Source organism: Sebastes fasciatus, chromosome 6 (genome assembly GCF_043250625.1).
Source record: "Sebastes fasciatus isolate fSebFas1 chromosome 6, fSebFas1.pri, whole genome shotgun sequence".
Classification (NCBI taxonomy): domain Eukaryota; kingdom Metazoa; phylum Chordata; class Actinopteri; order Perciformes; family Sebastidae; genus Sebastes; species Sebastes fasciatus.
Genome location: NC_133800.1, coordinates 5,822,109 through 5,846,662, shown reverse-complemented (window position 1 = coordinate 5,846,662; position 24,554 = coordinate 5,822,109). Strand labels below are relative to the sequence as shown.

The window sequence follows — 24,554 nt, the reverse complement described above, 5'->3', positions numbered from 1 at the left end:
TGAGTGACATAGCCTTTATTAAAACTTGACATTAAATCATAACTCATTTTAAATACTATTGTGATTGCTAGTTCTCTCTTTATACTACATACTAGTGAATATTAGTACGCTATATGCTTTTACTTTACTTTGATCTCCCTTTTATAATCCAGTATCAGCCTTAGGAAAACATACGGTATGCATACACTGTTGCAACATTAATATTCATGTACGTTCTATGTTCTGCAGAACACTTTTGGGTAACAAGTATAAGCATTTGTTAGCTTGTGCTAATAAAAAAAAAAAATAACCACATTAAGGAAAAAGCATAAAGCTGGCACACGGCAACTGTTGAAAGCAAAGTGCAATTGTTGGAGTATTATAACTCACTGAATAGCATCAAACTGGATATTAAATGTGGTACTTTTTTTGTTCATGTTTGCAATCAGTCATCATTTTTTTTTTTTTAAACACATAATACCAAAGCAGTCATTGCCATGGCACAGTAAGCAGCATGATAGTCCATCTTTGTCCAAACACAACTTATAAAAATAGAAAACAACTAGAGTGAAGACGACTATATTTGCCAGCAGGAGGCTACAGTATATGTAGTAATCATTTTGTAGAAGTTGATTTCAGAAATGAAAGAAGTAGGTTACATGTTTCATAAAGTGGCACTAACAGAGTTCAGAAATGCATAACTGGCCCTCCAGAGTCCCTGCTCTTTTCATCAACTTAAAGCCTGTCTGGTCACATCTGGTTGGTCACACTGCACAGCACTGTGGGCTGACCGAGAGACGGCTGACTGTCATAGACTGTGCTTGACTCGGTCATGGTGGTGAGTGTGTTAGAAGAGAGTGGACCAACCCCTCCTGACACCTGGCTCCCCCAAGGCCTCCACTCTGGTCTGACCCTCTGGCTCTGTGGGCTGAGGCTGGTGTTCCCAACGGCAGGCCCCTTCCCCTCATATGTTCCCTTGACCAATCCATTCAGCGCAGCGGAGGCGGAGGTCTGGTCCAGGTGCTCAGCTGAGACCAGAGGCTGCCGGTCTTCCTCCTCAGAGATGGCGAACACCGGCACACTGACGTGGTCACCCTCGCCCGGGAACTCGCGCCTCTTTCCGGCCTGGCTGCTCTCGATCTGACACTGGGTGGAGGGAGAAGAGCCAGAGCTGGGTTCCGATGGGGAGCCCTGGGCATGAGGAACCCCGGAGGCCTTCGTTGGGTCTGCCGTCCCGGAAAGCAGGCCGAAGCAAGGCCCGGTGAAGCGTGAGCGCCGCAGGTTGCTGGTGGAGTTGAGACGCCGCTGCCTCTGGGCGGGCTGCGAAAGGGGGTAGGAGGCATTACTGATGGATGAGTCAGAGATGATGCTGTTGTCTGCCTTAGCGTCCAGGTGAACATCAGAGAAGACCCTCCTGCTGTTGTCCCCTCTGCAGTCAGCTACCAAACTGGATGGAGCCTGCATGGAGACATGACATTCAGACATACAGTAGGTGTAATGATTTTGTGAAACAGCCCCCTGGTTATTTTGGATAGTGTTGACAGCCTGATTTTAACCAAAACTATTAAAAATGGTATGATAAGTACCACAGGAAGTCAGTGAGATTTTTGTATTTTTCTGGTGAGCTGACCCTTTAAGTCAAGTAAGAATACCTGATCAAGACAAGATCATTTATATAGGAAACAAATTAAATCGACCTAATTAACTGAATGTAGCACTGACCCCTCCTCATCAACCTCACATGCCATTAATGGTCCTAGGTGTGAAAACATCAAATGGTTCTAGTACTGACGCTGTCCACCAGCTTGGTGAAGGGACTGTTGGAGTTCCAGCTGCACCACTTCTTATGCAGCTGCGGCAGCGGAGGGAAGAAGTCCTGGAATGTGCGTACGCTCCATGCTCTCGGTCTGGCACAGCCACCGTTGCCGTCCTTTGCGGACCTGGTACCAGTAGTTGAGGTGGTGGAGTCTGGTGAGGGCCAGTCACCTGCAGGGCTGGGACCGGTGTCACTGTGCCTTAGAAACCTCTCCCGCTGCTACGAGACACAGATTGCACAAATGTATAAATTAAACTGAGTAGTGGGGTCTGCATTGGGCCCCAAAGCAACCTACAGTGGCATGCCCACTGGCAGCCATATTGTCTTTAGCTGCTTGAAAAATTATAATTTTGTCTCTGATGTATATGATACCCAACTGCTTAGTGACTATGAACAAAGACTGTGGGTCCAGATATGAAAATGTGTTCATATAAGAATATCAAGCTGAACAAATACACGTGTAGCAAACAAACTTTCCCTGGAAGAGCAAAGGTTAAAAGACAAGAGTTGCCTAGAGAGGATAAACAAACTAATTAGGTATGAAGACGACCACACAACATAAATAGCTTTTATATCAGAGGTGGCATTATGCTCAAGCACTCAACTGCAGCTACAATGGTAAATGACCTGCACGGACCAGCAGGCTTGTTATTGAATCACGCACGCATATTAGGATTGAGCATGGACAGACTGGACTCTAGTAACAGTAACACTGCTTTATCTCACTGTAAATGTTAATATGGATGAAAATAGATGGATAGGCTAATATTAGTGTCATGCTTTCCTATGCCTTTTTATGACATACTACGCCATGACTTTTTATAGCATACTATACTATGCCTTTTTATGTCATTTTAATGGCATACTATAAGTTTGTCATGTAATTGTATGGCATAGTTTACTGTGGGTTTTTTATGACTTCTTTATGACATTTTTGTGTCATTCTATCCTATGACATTTTTTATGACAAACTAAACTATGACATGTTTTAGGACATTTTTTATGACATACTATACTATGACTTTTTAATGACATTTTTATGGCATACTATACTATGACTTTTTTTTATGGCATGCTATAATATGACTTTTTATTAAAAATAAATTGGAATACTATACAATGACTTTCAATGACATTCTTTATGGCAGGCTATACTATGACTTATCAAGGCATACTAGAGACTAAGACATACTATACTGAGATTTTACTGACATATTTATGGCATTTTTTAAAACATACTATACTATGACTTTTCTATGACATTTTTATGACATACTATACTACTATTTTTTTTATGGCATGCCATACTATGACATTTTATGGCATACTATACTATGAGTTTTCTATGACATACTATACTATGGCTTTTTTATGGCATGCTATACTATGATTTATCAAGGCATTTTTATGGCATAATATATTACAAGTTAATGAGTTTTTATGACCTTCTTATGGCATACTACAACTAAGCCTTTTTTATTAATTTTTTTAGACATACTATACTGTGAGATTTTAATGATATATTCATGGCATTTTTTATGACATACTATACTATTAAATTTTTTATAATTTTTTTTGATATACTATAACATGACCTTGTATGACATACTATACTATGACTTTTTTGTGACTCACTATACTATGACTTTTTGTGACATTTTTATGGCATACTATACTATACCATTGTTATGGCGTACTACAGTATGACATTTTTAAAAACTTTTTTTTTACATACTAATATATTTGTTTATGGCATGCTATTTTTATGACATTTCATGGCATAGTAAACTGATTTTTTTGTGACTTTCTATGCCTTCTTTATAACATTTTTAATGACATACTATACTATGATTTTTTTATGGTATGTATCAATAAACAAATTATTACCAAATCTATTATTATAAATATGATTATTATTATTATTATTATTACAGTTTTATGACATACTATACTATGACATTTTCATTAATGGTATGATATACTATTACTTTTTGATGACATTTTTTATGGCATACTATACTATGACAATAAAAAATACTATGACATAGAATACTATGAGTTTTTGTGACTTACTTTACTGTGACAGTTTTATGAAATGTTTTTATGACATACAATACTATGATATTTTTATGGTATGTATCAAGCAACAAATTATAACCACGTAATTATTTGAACTGCTGTCAATCAGAATCAGCACTCAAATGGTAGTTTCACTACATGCAGCAACATGGTCCTTGTGATAGGGTTATTAGGAAATGACAGGCTGTCAGTCTGCTGATTGCACGTGCAACAGTTCCTCCTAACACCTGAATTTCTTCCTGCAGATTGTATTGTGTACTACATTAATGGATTAACAAGAAGGAACTGTGCTGATTAGCTTGGCCCGCTCAGTCACACAGCCAGCCAGCCAAGCGTTTGTGGCTCACGTACCAATCTCAATCATTATTTATTAAGTAACATAAAGCTGTCCAGAGAACAACAGAGACTTTGGAATGATTTCAGACATTTGTGGTGTTGTGTATGCACACCTCTTAATATCTGAACTGTACATTACGGGTCCAAACAGATGACTACTTGAGAGGACACTTTACTGTATTGAGACTTGCATAGGTCATATTTGCTAATTGACAGGTTAGATGTGCAAAGGCCACGTTATCCTTCCTGTTCGGTCAGCTGCTGTTGATCGGGGGAGGGGGAAGGTTTTAGGGGTTGCAACCATCAGACAGAGAATGAGTCCAGATAATCCTTTACACAGAGTCACTAGCAGCTAGCTTTGTCTAGACAAGAATTAGCTAGGGGTTTAAATAAAATGTTCTTTTGGTCACTAAAGCTCCACCAACACAATGGCAACTTTTAGATTTGACACACGAGGTGAGAAATCAGCCACCCAACACACTCGCCTACAAACCATGGTTCTAAAGGCAGGGTCTGAGACCCTTTTAGGGGTGCATGAAGAACCTTGATATACACCCCAGAAAAATTAGCAACAGTTGAATTAAGTCTCTTGAATTTAGGACAGCAAGGAATGTTCAAGAGCATTTGATCCAGACTTCTTGATCCAGGTATTAAAGTCTTCTCATTGCTTTATTGTAACTAAATTGAAGCTCTCCTTCGAAGGGGTCCTTTGCAACAAAATGTTATCAAATGGGGGTTCATGGCTTAATGCAAGTCGTCTACATATTTGGTGGTGTATGGCATTAAAATACCACGCTAACCTGGAAGTTCACCTGGCAATGACATTGAGAAGATGAACTTTGCATTTTTCAGTGACCTCGGCCGTTGTTAGCCCATGCAACATTTCTCAAACATTATTTACATGGACATCTGCATCGAGGACACACACAGGCAGACCACACACTGTGTGCCAAAGCGTGCATGACACACACAGACACACAAACACACACACAATTGGAGCTGGGAATCTGGCTCTGTAGATAATACTCCATTAGCCTAGGCTGCAGAAAAGCTTGCCAGTCCTTCAAAAAGCTGCCAGAGCTGTTTTATGCCAACTCTTATTCCAAGAGAATACAAAAGAGAGCATAGAAAAAAAATGCTTGGTCGAATTTGGTTCTTCCTCAACACTTCTCCCATCTTTTAATTATCCACATTTCCCATTTATGTCCTCATAGTGTTCATAGTTTTAGACTGTACCACGCGTAAGCCAATAAAGCGGTGTCGGTCTTATTAGGAACACTGGGTCAATTCAAAGCAGTGAATGCCCTGTCACCGCTGATGTTCATTGGTTCAGGGATCATTTCCCCAAAGCGAGGAGATCACCCACTGGGAGTTTGGCCTTGAGATCAGATAGACATTTTCACTGTCCACTGTATAGCATCAAGGCTACTTTCTGATAGAACCTTTGTTGAGATATTTCAGTTTAGACCAAATTGGTGTACCATTCATAGAGCCACGCCACTAGCACGTAGATTTTTAGGGCTCCTGAATGTTTAGCTTTGGAGCAAGTAATTTCCTAACTAGGAGACAACATAGAAAACTGTATTGGCCTGAAACTTGGCCTTACCGTGTGAGGTGAGAAGGGTAGCCTGCTCGGGCTATTGGCTGAGGATACAATGAAGACCTCATCGGCACCAAGGTCGAGTTCAGTCAAACCGCTGCAGGAAAGGTCCACCTCTGCACTTTGGGAAATGTCAAAGCCTGCACTGACTGCAGAAACACAGAAAAAACAATGTATTTAGAGCATTGATGACAAGGTCATTTTTAACAGTTTTACTGAACTGTAATAGTGCTTTATTGTAATAGTACAATGAGATGTAGTACAGAGCAGTTTCAGATAGACAGTGAAATTGTGTGTACATTCAAACTTTGTACATTATATCAGTTTTCACCATTGAAATATCATTTATGCCAATGCTCCACATTGATTTTATGCTGCCTTCTTCTTCTTCTTTAAGTAAGAACTGTTTGCCACTCAGAAAAGCAGCAGAGCTTGTGATGTTGTACTGCAATTTAAATGGCTCAATGAAACAACATGCAGAGTAGGCTAATCTCAACTCCTTCGCTGTTTATAAGCTATGTGTTTTGGTGTAAACTCCTTACACCGTGACTGGAGCACACAGAGAGGGGGACTGTACTCCCCTGTTGTTCAAACTACTCCCAGGCTGCTTTGTGGGTTAAATGCCACAACCCACAAATCTCTCAGCCTGGGTTCAGTCCCACTGAGCGAGAGAGAAGCCTTTGGATTGTTCCAGGATCAAGCCTGTGTGCTGCTCCAAAACTAATGCAACTTTCCTTTCCATTGAAAACTCTACAGATCCACCCAGAGTCCACAGAGGGTTCCTCAGTTTGTTTTGATTTAAAGTTATATCTTACGACATATTTATAACGCAATAGTGAAGCGTTCGATAAATCTTTCTCCTGGAAGGAAAGAAAGATTTCCTGAAACAGCAGTGGCAATTTATTCCAACTTGAAATAAATAGAAGAACTGGGTGGCTAGCATGAGCAGAGATAACCACCATAGATGAACACACAAAGAAAGAGCGCCACCTAGAGATGCTCATACGCAGAAAGTCACAGCAATTGAGGCACATTCCTCAAACCCCAGGCCTTCACTTTTAAACGACTGCACTAAAACTTTATCAGATAATTGCTTTGCCAGGAAATGAATTAATGGTAGATTTATATTTCTAAAGGTATTATTATCATTCCTAAAATTATTCTAGTCAAAAGTCTTAACATGTCGTGTAAATATAAATCAAAATGAATGACATCCACAGTAATGTGTAATTCATGGGCTTTGGGTTTGCTGCAATGCCTCTTAGTCATACGATATAACTTCAGAGTTTACAAGAGGAACTGAGACCGACTAGAATATAAATTAAATATGTTCTGCATGAATACAGTACCTTTAATTGTTATTAAGGACCAACATCGACAAACAGCAGTCCAATATATCAATCTATCTATTGTGCGTGTGCAGGTGTGTGTGTCGTGCCCAACCTGAGTGTGGCGGGCTGTCATTGTTGTTGTCCTGCTCTGTTGTCGCTTCCAGGTCGGTCTGATTCTCAGCCATCAGCTGAAGCTCGCTGACCTCAGCCCCGGTGTTCTGGACTCCCTCCGGCACCTACAACACGAGCACACAGCACAACGCCATTCAGTTCATCCACGGTGCTTCATCACAACACCAAAGATGTTAAGTACAGGTGTTCCCAGAGGGAATCAAGCCCCAAAGCTAGCTGAGGAAATGCCTCGCAATGTCTCATACCTATTTTCAACCTGGATTTTTTTGCCTTTGACTGTTGTCACTCTGTGTGTGTGTATTACTGTAGAAGTGCTCCTGCAATTTGGGTCTCTGTACCACTCTATAACACTAGGATTACCACCTCACAATTGTATGCCTCCGCCAACCAGTCAAATTAAAGTTTACATCCATGTATGTCCAAAATATTATCATTTGATAATTTTTTCCTGTTAGACATTTGTGTGAAATTGTCATAATGGGCATATGAATTCTTGAGTTATGGCTAAAAATATATCTTTTGTGAAGTCACAGTGACCTTTGACAAACAAATTCTGATAAGTTCATCCTTGAGTCCAAGTGGATGTTTGTGCCAGATGAAATCAAAATTCCACCAGGCGTTCCTGAGATATTGCTTTCACGAGAATGGGGTGGACCTGGGGTCACTGTGACCTTGACCTTTAACCATCAAAATCTAATCAGTTCATCCTTGAGTCCAAGTGGACGTTTGTGCCAAATTTTAAGAAATTCCCTCCGAACGTTCCTGAGATATCGCGTTCACAAGAACGGTACTTACGGACGAACAACCTGAAAACATAATTCCTCCGGCCTCCAGGCCAAGGCTGTCACTGGCACAGAGGCATAAAAAAATAATATGGTAGCACAGCTTTCAGTGGTAAATATCTAATAAACGTTTTGTGATTGGTTAGGGCTGCAACGAAAGATAATTTTATTATCGATTATCAATTATCTGTCAACGATTTTCACCTTTTGTCTATAAAATATCAGAAAATAGTTAAAGATGCCCATTTTAATTTCCAACAACACAAAGTGATGTCAATGGTTTTGTCTGACCAACAGTCCCAAACCCTATGATATTCAGTTTACAATTACGTATGACAAAAAAAAAAACATCAAATCCTCAGATTTGAGAAGCTGGAACCAGATAATGTTTGGAATGTTTGCTTAGAAAATTACGCTGAAAATGATGACAACAGTCAGAGATTCAGGTGTGTTACGCCAATAGCAGCTAATTTAGCCCCAAGCCGCTAGCCTCCAGCAGAGATGAGGAGCAGGCTACAGAGGTCTGGTAATCTCACTTTTTTTTTTTTCATTTTCAAATTTGTAGTCTTAAACCACCAAACGAACCTGACTCATGTGACATCACTTGAGGACATTTATGCAGTGTTCTCTGGAGCCACAAAAGGATTTATACAGCTGTTTTCACATATGCTGTAGCAGTCCCCAACACCTGTGAACAGAATTTGATGTGTAAAATCGGTGGAATTCCCCTTTAGTTAATATGTATTTTTGTTGAATCAGCTTTTTAATAAATCATTAAGGACAGAGATTTGTTGATCATGTTGACTATTGGAAAAAATGAGCTATAAAAGTACTGTGATGGAAGATGTATCTGTTACTAAGACACAACTAACAGGCTTTAACCTTACTAATGTGCAGCCTTTAGGAAGTTACAGACCATGTGTAAACTGCAAAAAATGTTCCTCCTCTGAGAGCATCATAGAAATTGATGTGAAGAATCTGAATAACACCCAGTGCCAATTTCAGCAGTTTACAACTCATCATTCCATGATGCAAATCACGATAACCTGCTTCATCATCAGGTCGATCAACCTTTGTTTCCAAACTGCATGATCTCTGTGGGGAGTGGAGGGGCAGTGCTACAGCAGTGGACTTCAGTGGCAAAGAATATTAAAAGAAATGTCCAGTGATCCCAGATAAAGCTCTGTTTTCAGAGGAATGTCTAACCGACAAATAAGGCAATAGAGAGAAGAAAACAGGTAGGGGAGGAGAGAGAGTGACGTGTATAGAGGACAAAGGGAGAAGATATGGGAAGAGAGAGTGAGTATACAGAAGTGTCCGTACCTCAGAGTTGCTGGATGCACAGGAGCTGGCTCTTTTTTGACACAGTTTGGGTCTGGAAAACACAGAGCACCACAGCAATTCATTTTATAATTGCAGACACATCCAAAAAACAGCTTTTATGAATGTCCCCTATTTTTTTTCTACTCTTGGTAGAGTTTTCCCAAGAATAAAAAAATCCCTTTAGTGTTCACAATTTGACCAGAAATGTAAAAATGGACACTATCCCATGCAAATGTACTGTACTGAAATGGGAGCTTTTTGACATAGTAACCACCTCACTCAATACATAATCGCTCCAACATACCCGTGGCTATTTCCCCTCAATAGTTGCTCTGTTGTGGTGTTGGATGATGGAGCAAGATGCACCACGATCTTGCATTCACACATGCCACAACTCTAGCAGTTCACATAGCGGTTGTTTCTGAGATGTTATTGCTATGCATTGCTTTTTTTCCTGTAGGGATGCACCACTGTCTTTTTCTCACTGCTGATAGCCATGTCCAGTATTTGTTTCCACAGACACACTGGTGGCTATTAATATTAAATTATTTTACAACTGAGAAAATTACTATCATTTGCCTATTTTTATCATGCCTTCCTGTCCTGTTCTTTAGTCCATATGAATCAATGAAGCATGCAGAAATACTTGAGCAAGTACCCACTTATTAAAAATTACTCTTACAGCTGAATGAGTTCATTACCAGCCGCAGGTCAGCTGAGGGCAACCCCTGCTGTGACTCTCATCCACCTTTGGCTGTTTTCTGACCAGAGTGGACATTGAGAGTTAATCTCACTGCTGTTTTAAACTTGCAAGACCTTGGCTTGCTTGCGAGGCTTGTTGTTTTCCAATAATTTCTGTGAACTCATTTAAATTAATGAGAAATAAAAAAACAGCTACCGAGGCTGCTCCTGAGTTTTGTGGTAATGCATTTCCTAGCTTCTGAATGACTCGTGTTGTTCTTGCTAATTACACTTTCATTTTATTGAACACGTGTTTCCTATTCCCCTATCATTAACAGTGAGAACCTGTGGAGTTATTGTGCCTAACGGATGAGTTGGAGACAGTGAGCTGCATTTGAAATTAACACAAATCACATTAAACAGGGGTGTTTCTCACAACAAGCTGAATACTAACACCTACAGTACGCAAATCTAAACCTTCCTGGATTTTGAATCTATCTGGACTAGTAAGGTAAAACAGAACGGCTTGTCAGAACAGATAGTATTACAAACCTCCGAGCTTAACCCTTCAGCTTGTGTTCATTGTCCCCTGGGATGGACAAGAGGGAACGGCTTGTAAATTACACCTTTTGATTGCCTGACAATGCTATCGGTACCAAACTCACATTGAGTTTTAATTCTCCTTGTTGTCCCTTTTTCCCCGCCCATTCACTTTCATGCAGCCTCTTGTGTTTTTGTGTGCTGGAATTGATGCCAGGTGCTGTACCTTGAATGCCCCGCTGTCTACAGTGAGAATGCTCCACATCAAGGAAGCCGCACAGTTACAGCCAAACCCAACTAATCACCAAGGGGTCACCACATCAGGGACCGAGGCTTCCAGCTGAGTCAACATAACAAAGTGGTGACTGTGTATGTACAAGTTTGTACATCTGTGTGTGCATTTACTGTTAGACCAGCCCATTTTCATTCATGAGAGAAAGATAAGACTTGTGAATTTTGTCAGGAGAATATTTACTAAGGACTCAGTTAAATTGGGTTTGTGTTTGAAAAAAAGCAACAAACATCAATCTGACGGTTTTATCTAAGAAAAACAGAAATTCTAGTCTAAAGACTCCATGGCCATGCTAGCGGCTCTGAAGCTGTACTGCAGTGTTCTGAGCTAAAGGCTAACTTGAGCAATGCTAATGATGTTTGGCAGGCAAACCATACATGTTCACCATCACATTAGTTTTACAGGTTTTTGGCCACTGAACAAATTAAAATTTCAACCTGATGCTTTGAATAAATGAAAATGACCAACCAAATAATAACTAGGCTTCATCCTCTGGGGACCATAAATATCCGTATACTGGAGTTCAAGTCAGTCAATCTTAATGTTGTTGAGAATTTCAATCTGAACCAAAAATGTCAACCTGCTGATGACACTAGAGGAAAAGTCAGGGGATCATCAAAGTCACTAGAATGAATGAATGTCTGTAAAATAATTAGTTGCAATTCATTTAGTATTTGTTGATACTTTTTTTGCCCTGAAACAAAGTGGTGGGCGACCAACCAAGATTCCCATATTTTGAGTCATTGATTCATAACCTACATTTTGACAGCAATCAATGAATCAAATGCAAAAAAAAAGAAAAAAGTCTGGTATCTGCGGCTGTCGCAGGACTGTAAAAAGCCCGTCCAATAATTTCATTTGGGCCGAATGAAATGATGGTGCCTGCCTGTCTACCTACTTTTCTGTCTGCCTGCGTGCACGCTGCCCGTGCACTTACTGTGCGTCACCGGAGTCTTCCAAAAGCTGCTCGCTTGACAGCTGTGAGTGCTAACAATAGCCATGTTCGTTGTTTATGATCATAATGATAAAAGTGAGGGAGTGGCCTTGGAGGCCTTAATGGACGGACTGTCAGTGTTGCCGACTTGGCAACTTTCTTGATAGATTTAGGGACTTTTGGAGCCAGTGCTGCAAGCTACTTTCATTCGAAAAGAGTTAGCATCACTGGGCTTGGCTTTTTGGTTGAATTATTTTTAAAATCTAGCTTGCCCTTGGTAGTTTCTTAGCATTACCAACCTGACCTTTAAAGAAACGTTTACTTTGTAGTTTAAAATGAAAAAAAAGCTGCAATACATATTAGTTTTTCTATTGCTAAAATTGCCCTATCGTATCTCCAGGGGGTTGATAATCATGACTCAAAAAAAGCCTCACCTAGTGGCTGATTTCTGGCTTTTACAACTCATTTTCAGTTTGTACTCTGTTCTGGAGAAAAACAAATTTCCAAGACATGTCTTGAGCTTATCTCTCTCTCTCTATTGTGAAAATATTTTTTACTTTAAATGACGTTTAGTCTAAAACATGCATTTCATTAGTGGCAAATAGAAGTCAATAACCAACTGTATTTAAGCTCACATTAAGCTGATCTATCTGGTTATTGTCCCTTATCTATTTTTTTGTGCTATTTTTCATCTTATTATCTTATAAATAAAGTTTTCTCTACTTCTCTTACCTGAAAACGACGCAGAGGGCACTTGTAAGTATCATTGCGAAGAACGCAGCTCCACTCACAGCAGCCAGCAAAGAGTCTACCTTGCCGGCTGCGGGAGCAGAGGAGCGGCGGTCCCCCCCTGGCTCGGTCAGGTTGTGGTAGTGGAAGAGGAGAGCGAAGCCGCGGCCCCAGTGGGTGGTGGTGATGAGCTCCATGATGACCTCCACCATCTCCTGGCTGGAGCCGAAAACCAGCTGGCTGCTGGGAGGCCGGTTGGACCCACAGAACCTGGAGGAGAACGTGATGAGGTCTGAGATGTAGAGGACATCGTGGGGGCAGGCGTCAAGCACCGAGTGCTGGGTTTCGGGGCTAACAGCTGGAGTGTCAGTGGAGGGTGGCGAGGCAAGGGTGGGCTCCTCCACAACTGTGCTTGGGTGAGAACTGGGGCTGAGGTCTCCCCTGAGGTGAGACGAGGAAGCAGAGTTCACAGCCTTGTCTCCTGGAGGCACAGCCCCAGGTAGGAGGAGGAGAGCGGGGGGAGGTGGCGAAGATAGGCCAGAGGAGGCATCCGCGGATCTTTTGGCAGAATTTGAGACTTTGGCAATCTCCATCTTTGTGGACTGCTCCTGGACCACTACTTGCTTGACCTCACCATCTTGGGAGGACTGCTGAGTCTTTGTGACATCCAATACACTCTGAAGCATGGGCTCTTTAGCCGCTGATGAAGTTTCATCAGCCGCTATGCTGCCAGGAGTGAAGGTCACCTCTTCGCCTGCCTCTTCCTCTTCAAAATTAGAGATAGCAGAGTACTGTGCAGCGGAGTCATGGCTTTCAAACACGTCAAAGTCAAATATCTCCAGAATGAGCTGGTAATCAACAGGCACAAAGAACTGCCAAACGCAGTGTGTCCCAGAGGAATAGTTGTAGGGGAAGCCAGGGGACAGAATGAGGCCTTGGACGTCCACCACATCCACCTTGGCACCGCAGTCAAAGTATACCTGCAATATGAATCACATTAAGTTAGTCATGTCATAATTTCAAACCTGCTTTTAAGGAATTATAACTAAAGAATTTCACACTTTAAGGTTTATTTCAGGTACTTACTGACACCCTGACAATTAACGTGACTCATACAGCTCTACAGGTAGAGCTTGGCACAAATACTGCCAAGGTTAGGGCTTTTGATTCCCACTGGTGCCACCCATGCTAGCATTCATGTCATTCTTTGGCATTGTGTTTAAAAGTGTTGACCAGTATTATATTACACTCTGCCTAAATTCTAAGATGAGTCATGTATTCAGATAATGGCCGCTGAGTGATTAAGTTCTCTACAGTCTAAGGCACCAACAACCAAGGTACCTATCAGCAAATAATACACTCGACTTGTGGTCTGATTACTCACAGACATAAACCAGCTTGAAACTGAACTATTCAACCCTGCTGTTCTGCCTTTATATCAAAGCCTGTGTTTTGCCTGTATTGCCTGCTTGGGTAACCCTGGGGAGGGTATTTCTTCAAACATGCTGGCTGTAATTCATCCCAGGTGTGTGGGGGACCTGAAATCTAAGCAGAGGCAGATGTGTGGCAGGGCCAGGGAGCTGAGGACCAGACCTTTGTAGGGGGCCTGTGAGTTTATGAGCTTTCCTGTTGGCCTCAGTTCTGGACTATGGGAATGACCCAGACTGGCAGACCCCCATGCCAAACAGGTAACAAACCAACGCCCGCGGGCGACACTTGTGCTCTGGACTGGGCTAAAAGCATAAGAGATCACTTTGAGAATGCAGCTTAAATGGGAGAGGAGAAAGAGGGCAACAGGGACACAAGGGAAGCTAAAGTCTATGGAGCCAGACAGGCACTTTGATTGCTCCATGGTCCATCTATCCCCATCTGAATGCATTTATCAAAGGCATTCCTCAGTAGCAAAATCTACATGTAATTTTAAATCATGACTTGAAGAGAGGACCACTCGCTCAGCCCTCCGGTCATCAGGATCAAACCAAAAGCCCTCTCCATAGTTGATGCAGCTGACAGCCTCACAGCCAGGCAACAGCATACAACAGGGACATGGGAGGTCAGCGAGGGCAACGAGGGCAGCGTGACCTACGTAACTAAAGAAAAAAATGTGTGAGTGTCTGTGTTCTGTTGGGTTTTAGCAGTTAGATGTTGTGATTTTGTTCTCACATTGGAGTTTCATTGAAGATCGTCAAAAATCACCATCTACCCCCAAACCATGACGGCATATGATACAGTAGAAATGTAATAAGCAACAGGTCCACAGCTGAACTCGTACTTTCTACCGACCTCTTTAAAGCTGGAGTAGGCAGGTTGGAGAAATATGATTAAACAAAAGTTATTTTTATAAAACGGTCACAATATCCTGACAGTAGTGCATGAAACTGAAAAAAATCATGTGCCTCTGTGTCCTCCGGTGCTCCTAACTGCTGATCAAATTGATTCATCTTTGATCAGCGCTGCCTAGTTTGACCGTTTGATCAGGGTTTGCGAGTGATTGATAGCTGCGCCGTTGAATGAACAGCCAATAGGAACGCTCTGTTTCTGAAATGATCTGTGATTGGCCAAAGTCTCCTGTCACAGGCTAGATTTTTTCTAAAGCCTGAAAACAGAGTTATGAGGAGGTGCAGAAGTCTAGCTTTCTCTCAGAAAAATATTCTGTCTACAGCCACTTTAAATTACATGATACACGATGATTTAGTCAAGTAGCTGTTTGCTGGTTACTACAGTACAAGCCATAGTTGCCTGATAACATTTACATATTGACAAAGACATTGAACTGTTTGTGGCACGTGAGAGACATTAAATTTAATCAAATGTTTGCTCACTCATCTTAATATTTTTAAAAAACCCTGCTAAATTGAATATCATTTTTTTCAAGTTACCACAATTCGGATGTAAATTTTGCTCATTAAAGTCCTTTAAGATAGTTGCTGTTTTTTTCCCTGACGGACATTTGGAGGCAATTACTTTGGCACATGGCATGCTACACTTGCGCTGCCTACACACTTCCTAGAAATTAATGTACTACAGCAAAGAATTACACGGATGACATTTGAACGGGCCGAATGCCATTCCTGCTGAGGCTGGAGAGAGTAAGCCGATTTGGGGTTCGCAGTGTTTGCAGCGAGGTTGCGCAATGAGGGGGAACCACTTCACAATATGGGGGCATAACAGGGGGAAAAGAAGGACAGCGTGTCCCCTTTTGGGGCAAGAATGACCAGTGGTGAGAGAATGTATGTTTGTTCATACTGCTGCATTGCTGGCCGTTCCTCAACCTCCCTTAAAGACTTGTTTCACTCAGTTTTCACCCTGTTTTTCATCCAATTCAACTTTAAAAGTTAAAAAAAAAATAGATGTTGCAAATAATGCTCATTTATGAATTAATGGTCTGATGTGAAATCCTGCATCAGATGAAAGAGAACTGTGTCATGGACAGAGACAGTGTCATCTCTCCCACCAGGACGAGGCAGCTGGGAGGTCCCCAGCACCCTGGGATGTGCATGCTAGACTACACATGAAAGGGCCCCAAAGTGCCACAGTGTCGAATGGAAATGGGACATTCTTATAATGCCAAACATCTCGGTTCTGTTACATCACAGGCCGCTCCACTGGCAGGCCGCTAATTATTCAAGGATGCCTTTTCTCATGGCGAAACAATGGGCCGCAGTAGCGTTTTGGTGATCCACTCCGCAAACGGGGAGGGCAGATAATATTTTAATGAAGTGATGCTAATAAGTACAAGGCAAGCTGAAAGTTTACATAAGAGCCGGCTGGTCATTATGTCCCAGTTGTGCCACTGACAGGGACTTCCGTGGACAGAAGTAGATCAACTGAGCACATAATTGTCTGAAATGACTTGTTCAGTGAAACATCAGACCAGCTGCTGTCATTACTGAGAGGCCCCTGACAAATGGTATTGTTCTATCGTTCTCACTTTGCGTCAGTACATCTTTAAAAAAAAAAAAAATAATCACATTCCATGATGGGGTTCATACGTCTGTCTAATTACCACAGAGGCAACTTTAAATCCACTGACTGATGTTGTAGATAATATGTATTAGAATATGATCTTTTATTTCATTTAAATATTACTTAGCGTTAAAAAATATATTTAAATGAAATATTATTTTTAACAATAAATAAAATTTAAATATGATTTATTGTTACAAATATTATTTTAATAATAAATAATATTTAAATATTATTTATTGTTACAAATATTATTTTATTGTTGAAATATTATTTAAATATGATTTATTGTAAAAGAAAATATATATTATTCAAAACTAATGAAAGCAGTTTTAACCAGAATATTTTTTTCTATAACAGGTAGCTTTCTATGTAAATGGCAGGATGTAGTTAGAAAAAAAGATGAGAAATAAACTAAACAAAAAAAGTACTGTGTACCTGGGCATTAAAATTTGAGTTCTGGGCAAAAAAATAAAAATAGATTTTTAAAAATATATGATTCCAGCTTGAATGTGTTATAAAAAAAAACATGTTAGACCTCTCTTTGTAGTATAAAGGTGAACAAGCAAAAAAAACAACAACACTACTTGTCAGTACACCTTTATTTGACAAAACAGAAGTCTGCAGTCTGACTTAACTGTTGGCTGTAACATGTTTTTTTGTTGTTTTTTTTAAACCACCCAGGCTGACGACACCACTGTGAAAACTCTGCAACACGAGCTGGCTTCTGCTGAAGTACTGTTAATACGCACAAACACACACACACTCTGCCTCTCATGCACAAACAGCCCTGGACTGGCTCATAAACAGGCAGGCGGGCCCCTAAAAAAGGGGGCAGGAATCCTCACCAGCCCTGTTTACTGGAGGAGAAAAGTGACACTGCTTCACAGGGCTAGTGCTTGAGAAGCAGCAGTCCACTCGGGATGCTTTACAATCACATTCATTTCTCAGGTCTGGACCGATATCAACATAGCATAGCTTTGTGAACCAACAGTTTGTAGCCTGCACTGAATTAATTTTCAGTTATCCTTAATTTAATCAAGTAGTCGGACAGGGTTCAAGATCTGAGCGATACAGACCTGAGGAGAAACAATTAAAGCAAGGGTCCGTAGTGTTCTTCAAAAACATTATTATTATTATTATTATTATCATTATTATATCCCGACAGCAATCAATAAATCAAATGCTCTGACAAAAAAAAAGAAGAAAATCTGTTATCAGTGGCTGTTGCAGGACTGAAATAAACCCGTCCAATAATTTCATTGCCTGTCTCCCTGTCTATCTACCTGCCTGCCTACCTGCGTGCACTCTGCCCGTGCACTCATTGTGCGTCTTCCACAAGCTGTTGAGTACTAACAATACCATGTTCGTTGTTTATGTTCATGATGATAATTTTGGGGTTGTGGCTTTCTGGGGAGGCCTGAAGGAACGGGCTATAAGAGTTACCGACTTGGCAACTTTCTCTCTAGATTTAGCGTCTTTTGGAACGAGTGCTGCTAGCTACTTTCATGGAAAAATAGTTGTCAACACTAGGCTGGGTATTTCTGTTGGATAATCTTTCAAATCTAGCATACCCTTGCTAGTTTCTTAAGATTACGACCATAACTTTAAGAAAAATATAATCAAAAATGTACAACATATTAGAACAGAGTAGTGATTACTAAATTAGAAAATGTAAGAATGTATGCTGTAAAGTCAATGATGGGGATGAGACAAATCTTACCACAAATCACATAAAAGCTGAAGCTATTTGAGTTTAACAAGGAGTGCCACTAATTTAATTAGAATAAAAAGCACTTTTTCTCAAAGTGCAACAAATGTACAGGGAGTGCACTGGTGGAGAAAGATACAGACTTCTCATACAGTAATGCAGAACACACTGACACAAGGGGACAGGCTACACAGAATACACTGGTTTCCCATATAGCAATCATAAACAGCTACATGCAGCTAAACACATGTTGCATCACCAGCAGCTGCAACTCAATCAACAAGATGCCCCATTTGTGTTTTTATATTTTGTACAGCTGCCTCCAAATAAATAGAAGCTCCTTGAGGTCATTCTCCACAGCTGTGAAAAGCGCCGATACTCGAGCCCAGGATTTATCACGTATCTCCCCTGTGATGTCAATGCCTCTCCTGATGGGCTCATGTCAGTGGCTGTAGTTCAAGCCAGGGTGAGTTTACAAACAACTGGTGCGGCGGCCTGATTAAGCCCAGGCATTTCTAGGGTCGCCCTCGTTGGCCACTGCAGCGCTGGCTCAGCACATTTACACCACCGTGTGCATCATGGGTGACTTATGAAAGGCCTCTTTGAGCCGTTGCATGTTTGATCAACATTTTATTTACAGAGCCATCGTGGACGCGGAAAAGTGGAACGCTGGAAATTATTACTGCCGTGGTCCTGGAACTCGCACAGATATGTGACTGGGTGAGCGAGGGGACAGGCAGATGCAGGCTCGCTCTTCCATGTTTGTGGTGTAAAAAACCTATTAACATATTTCCTCTAAAAAGAGCTGCTGCTGCTGCTGTGGTAGCTGTTAAAGCGAGTCTGTGGAACCCCGTGGTGAATCATGACCTTATCTCCACGGTGGTTTCAACCAGTTTGGAGAAATCATTTCCAGATTTTGGAATGTAATCCAGTGAATGCATCCATGATAATTAGACTTTCAGCAGCACCTCGTGAGAAGCCCCATCTTGTAGGCTGGGCTGCACTGTACAGACACAGTGAAACTGCAATCAATCAGAGTCTAAATGGGGACAACAACAAATCCAAGTGCAACCACGGCATCAAAATTGCCAGACAAGCTTATTTTTTTCAATATCATCTCTAGCAACCCTGAACTACAGACTATTTCACCTTAGCTGTTATGATGCATTGAGCCCCAGTGTCTCTCATGTATTAGCATTGCATTCGAGTCACAGAGCTAAGCAACCGATTTTCCTTCTGTTCTGAAGGCATTTCAAGAATCCGCAAAGACTTCTAACCATCTGGATGAAAAAACATTCCCTCTGCTGCACGACAAGAACGTTTTTTAACCTGTTCCTCAAGTTGCGACTCTATTTCCTATCAAAGAAGCCAGAAAGTATGTTTCCTTGCTCTTTTGTTTTACAACACAAAACAATGATGATTGTGTTGTAAATGTAATAGAAAGTAGCATCAATATAGAAGCATAAGTGATTCATTTTGGTTCACGTTGAACAGCTTGAGTGTGGACATTTCCGGCTACCATCTTTTTTTTTGTCTGTTTGCCTGGTTTGTGGGCTCTCTGCAAGCCGGCGTCTGCAATCTGCCAAAGACTGGTTATGAGGTACAGTAAAAGAAGCATCACTATGTAACACTGACTGAGATGTTTTGTAGTCCCAACAATTCCAACAGAGTGGTAAGTCGTCTATACCCAATCGCTTCACGGCAATTTCAGGAGTCACATTCTCCCTGTTATACTTTTATTTACATGGTATCAATAATTTATTTAAGCTTATACATTTTATCAGAACCCTCAGTATTTGGATTGAGAAGCTCGTGAAAAATAAGATGTGCCAAATTTAGAAGGCTACACCTGTTATTTAAATGTGTCAGATACATATTCAATCAAGAGTTAGGAATATATAAATATCGGATCAGACTCTGTGTTGGCAGATTCCCAATATTAAAGGACTTGGATCTGGACCAAAAAAACTTGATCAGGACATCCCTATTGTCACTGCGGTACTCTCACACCTTCTGAGGAAAGCAAAACAAAACAAATGCTGTTTGTACCAAATGCAGCTACTAGAGCTTTTATTTTGAAAGCTAAACATCATCAGCCATTAACTCAGGGTAGTTTGACCTTTCTAAAGTTAGGTGGCCACCTGAAAACATCCTCCAGTATTAGCAACATCAAGATCTTACAGTTTTGATGCTACCATAGACGGTATTGAAAATAAAAGTTTGTTTTCTATTGAACAAATTCCTACTGCAACATAAACAGGACAGCTTTCACTCACTCTGTCTCTGACCCTGGCTTTCCATCCCATCTCCTCTAAAAATCTAAACTGCAGCTCACTGACACACAGTGACATGTTTATCTGTTGACTGATTGTGTGTATCAGATTGTCAGATAATTCATGGGAGGAGTAAGCACATTCACAGTACACTGGGGTCCTACAACTCAATTCAATTAGAGATGAATGTCCCCTCTTTCCGTCGTAAATAAAACCTTCCCAAAGACAGAGCGGACTGGAGCAACAAAACAAAGATCAAATTCACGCTCCCTCGTCCACAGCACTCAATTGTGGACTGACAGACTAGGATGCCTCCCATTTTTTTCTGAGGGGGATAGAATAAATTCCAAGCTTGTTTATGCTGTTCCAAAAATCAACTTAATACAAAAGGGGAGCGGAGGACAAAGACATCATTTACCGTGCCCCCTCAGGCAGATAATTGCAAAGATAGTGAGCACCCTATGCACACAGAAACTAAAGCTGGAGACGCTGACAATTCAATATAGCAAGGGCTTTTGTTGTCTAGTTCCAAGAACTGTGCTGCTGAGCCGCCATTGCCCATCAGCGGAAGAGGATGACTCTTGACAGGTGGAAGCTTCTCCTAGCTGACAATGTGGTCTTGATGTCCTCGAGGGGATCTGTGTCAAGGGTAATCCCTCTGTGTTATGACACCGGCCACTGTCCCAAATGGGGACATTTTGGAGCGGAAATCAAAAACAGAATGGGATCGGAAGTAGAGTTTACAGTTTGGATGCTTTGCTTCAATGACAATACAATACTTGGCAGGAAAGTACATAAAATATGAAAGACTGTCATTTTAAGAATGTTGTTGATGTTTCAATTTCCAAGACCACAGCAATAACGCACAGCATCTATTCAGCCTGGGAGGCATTCACCTACATAATACAATACACGCTCTAGCTATCATACACGGTGTTTTCAGTTGTGAGCAATGAGACATCACGTTTCCTTTCTTCAAGAGCAAGTACAGAGGCCCACCCCTGCCGCTGTCTATGTAAACATGACTGTTCCAGGCGGCTGACAATGTACATCAACAACTCCTGTCATCTTTAGTCACATGTGTAGTTATTCTTATGGTTCATGTATCCATATATACCTAGCTATAAAGTGACACTTCAGGTTAGGCATCAAAACAACTCAACCCATACACAGCTAAACCTCACTAACCTGGCAGGAGCCTTGACTCTATACCACAGAGGAAGCTAAAAACATCTCAAACATGAATCACAGCCTGATTGAATCAACTCCTGACTGTTTGGATTCCTCTTTTATCAGAGACAAACTTTTGATCATGAGCTCCTCGCATGTCAGAGGCAAAGCTTGGGAATTTGCCTCAATGAGTATGAAAAGTAGGCTACAACACAAGGTTTACATGCTCTCAATGTGGTTCTCATTTCAGCAGTTTGGACTCTGCATGCCATTCTCTGACTCTGTGAAGTGCAGTAACATCAAAACATGCCTGTGCCATCAAAACATCCCTTTGAAAGCCCTTGAGGATATAATGTCTCATGAGGTTTGGAAATTTTAAAGTATAGCCCAAAACTTTTATATTTTTGCAGTGAATGGCACAGGTGGACAAGAGTAAGTGTGGATGTAAGGTGATTAAAAAACTCTGAAAAGTTTGTTTTTTCCCCCTAGATTTTACTGTTTTTGATTGTCAAATATGCACATAGGATATTTTTTTTCAAAAAATAAATAAAATAAATAAACTAAACTTGAACCTTGAAATGCAAACCGCACTTAAAAAAGAACCATTTAAGTTAATGTACAGTAGGCTAGTTTATAAGCGACATGAGGCGGATGTGTTGGCTAAATGTTGTGGACAGACACGGTTTCAAATCACAAGCTGACAAGACCATTTGATATCCTCCTTATGCAATAGCCTATATTTTGTTTCCTACATAACTTTCGCAATTTCAGGGAAGGTAATGTTAGGCACTATTCTGTTGTCCAGCAGAACGTACGCAAAACTAAATTGTAAAAATTGTCAATTTAAAAGTCCATCGTTTTCTGCCAAACTTGTCTACACAATCATACATGAATTTAGACGTTTTTCGAAGCAGATAAGATTTCTGACATAGTCGGCATAAATGTTATCTAACAAAATTGCTTATTAAAATGACAACTATTTAAAATGTAGCTCAATACGTGCCTCTTCTCGCTGTCGCCTCCAGCTAACGTTACTGTACTCTGGTAGTACAACACTGTTGACAGAACAGACGAACTACATTACAATTTAAAATGTAGTTGACGCAAGTGTTTCTTTGTGTATCAGACCTATGCCGAAATGAATGGTGCCACCTAACTTTTCTTAAAATAACTTGCTTCAAGTCCCTTGAGGTCAGCACGGTCGACGAGAAGCAAACATTGTTGAATATGAAGATTTACGGACGGAGTTCGTGGCTTGCTTCTCTCCATACATGTGAGCACGGCACTCAACAGGGCTGGAGGTACAACTTGTGAATTATTGTCAGCTTATTGTCAACAAATGTCAACTTACTTTCTGTGCAACGCATCCCATCACGAAGAGTAGATATGTTGTCATAAAAACATGCGCCCCAAGCGACGTAACACAACTCATTTTCCTCTAATTGTTCCTTTTGGAAGCGACGCACAGTGAACCGTGTCCGTGTCCCGCTCCTCTGCTTCCCTCTCATTCACCTGAAGGATCGGGAGCGCGCTTCCATCGTTCATGGGCGAACTCCAACTCAAACACAGGACCAGACCTCTAGATTAAAAACTCTCCTATTCCTCACTTCAGCCAATAGTTAACAGTTATTTATATTAAATTGATTTTATTTAATTTTTTTATAACCTAAATAATATTATTGTTGATTGTATGACTGGAGTTATAGCCAGTGCAATTTATGATGACCATGACGTTATATCATTAAGGTCTAGCTATTATATTTATTTAGCCTAAAATTATTTCCTTCTTCCAATCTAGCAGATGCAGAGAAGTTACATAAATGTTTTAAACTTGCAGGCTTGCCCCATGCATTCAGCAATGTGCATTACTATTATTGCTTTATTTGTAGTATAGCCTATAGAATAAGACTTAATGTAGCACTAGTGCAATCTAAATTAATGCATGAAAACACCTATAATTTAACAATTATTTCGTCCTTTCTTTTTAGAATTATATAATATTTTATTAGTTATATTATATTAATTAATTATATTACTATTTGAGCCAGGGTAAATCAGTCTAAAAGAGTAAACAAATCAAATATAGTCATTGTTGCACACTATTTTTTACTGAATCTATTCCTATCTTGTGTGGAGCCTCATATCATGAAATGTGAAAATATATATATATATATATTTCCTGTGTCAATGAGTATTTAAGTTTGGGATTTTTTGTTTCTGTGCGCTTCCTAATGAAACATCCCCTATTTGATTGTTGAGTTGTTTTTTTAATACAAATGTAAATGTACTTGTTTTTGTTTGTTGTTTGTAGTAAATGCACTAATAAGAATTAGCAGCACAGATAAATGCATAAACTGACCAAGCCGGAGACTTATATGAGAGCTTTATGGCAAAAGTCTAACCAGACAGCTGGATGAAAAAGCAGCCAATGTGTCCATTAGCATGTCACAGACAGAATGTCTTCAGACCAAAGAAACAGAATGTTAGTTTGATGCTGTATCAAGTACTCTCCTTATAGGGGTCGAATTACAAATCATTATATGATATAAGAAAACACAGGTAGTCCTGCATAGTTTCTGCTCTGTTATTACCAAATTCTTTAGAGAGCCATCCTGTAGGCTAGATGTCTTTCAGAGAGCACCAAATCCCAGGGTGAGTCCCTGCTAGTTCTTATTTTCTCACAGCTAAACAAAAATCCTTTGTCAGTGACATTAAAGAAGGTGACTAAGTGTGGTAGTTTGAGTTTACTCCAAAGCACCACTCCTTCAACCACCCACACTCAGGATCCCAGACAGGCATCCAAGCAATTATATCATGCTCATGACCTTTTGATAAGCCTGTGTGGGCAAAACTAGCAGAATGTTAAATACTTAAGATATC

At 40.5% G+C, this 24,554-nt stretch overlaps 1 protein-coding gene across 1 annotated transcript; it reads right to left on the bottom strand.

Moving 5' to 3' along the window:
• LOC141768861 (uncharacterized) lies at positions 1-23,239 on the bottom strand. Its single transcript, XM_074637306.1, has 7 exons — positions 23,026-23,239; positions 12,558-13,534; positions 9,379-9,430; positions 7,254-7,377; positions 5,817-5,959; positions 1,772-2,014; positions 1-1,437 (listed from the first exon to the last, which is right to left on the bottom strand). Exons 1-7 carry the CDS (start codon positions 23,104-23,106, stop codon positions 730-732), a joined length of 2,328 nt encoding a protein of 775 aa, XP_074493407.1. The 5' UTR covers positions 23,107-23,239; the 3' UTR covers positions 1-729.
• Between the last annotated feature and the right edge of the window lie 1,315 nt (positions 23,240-24,554).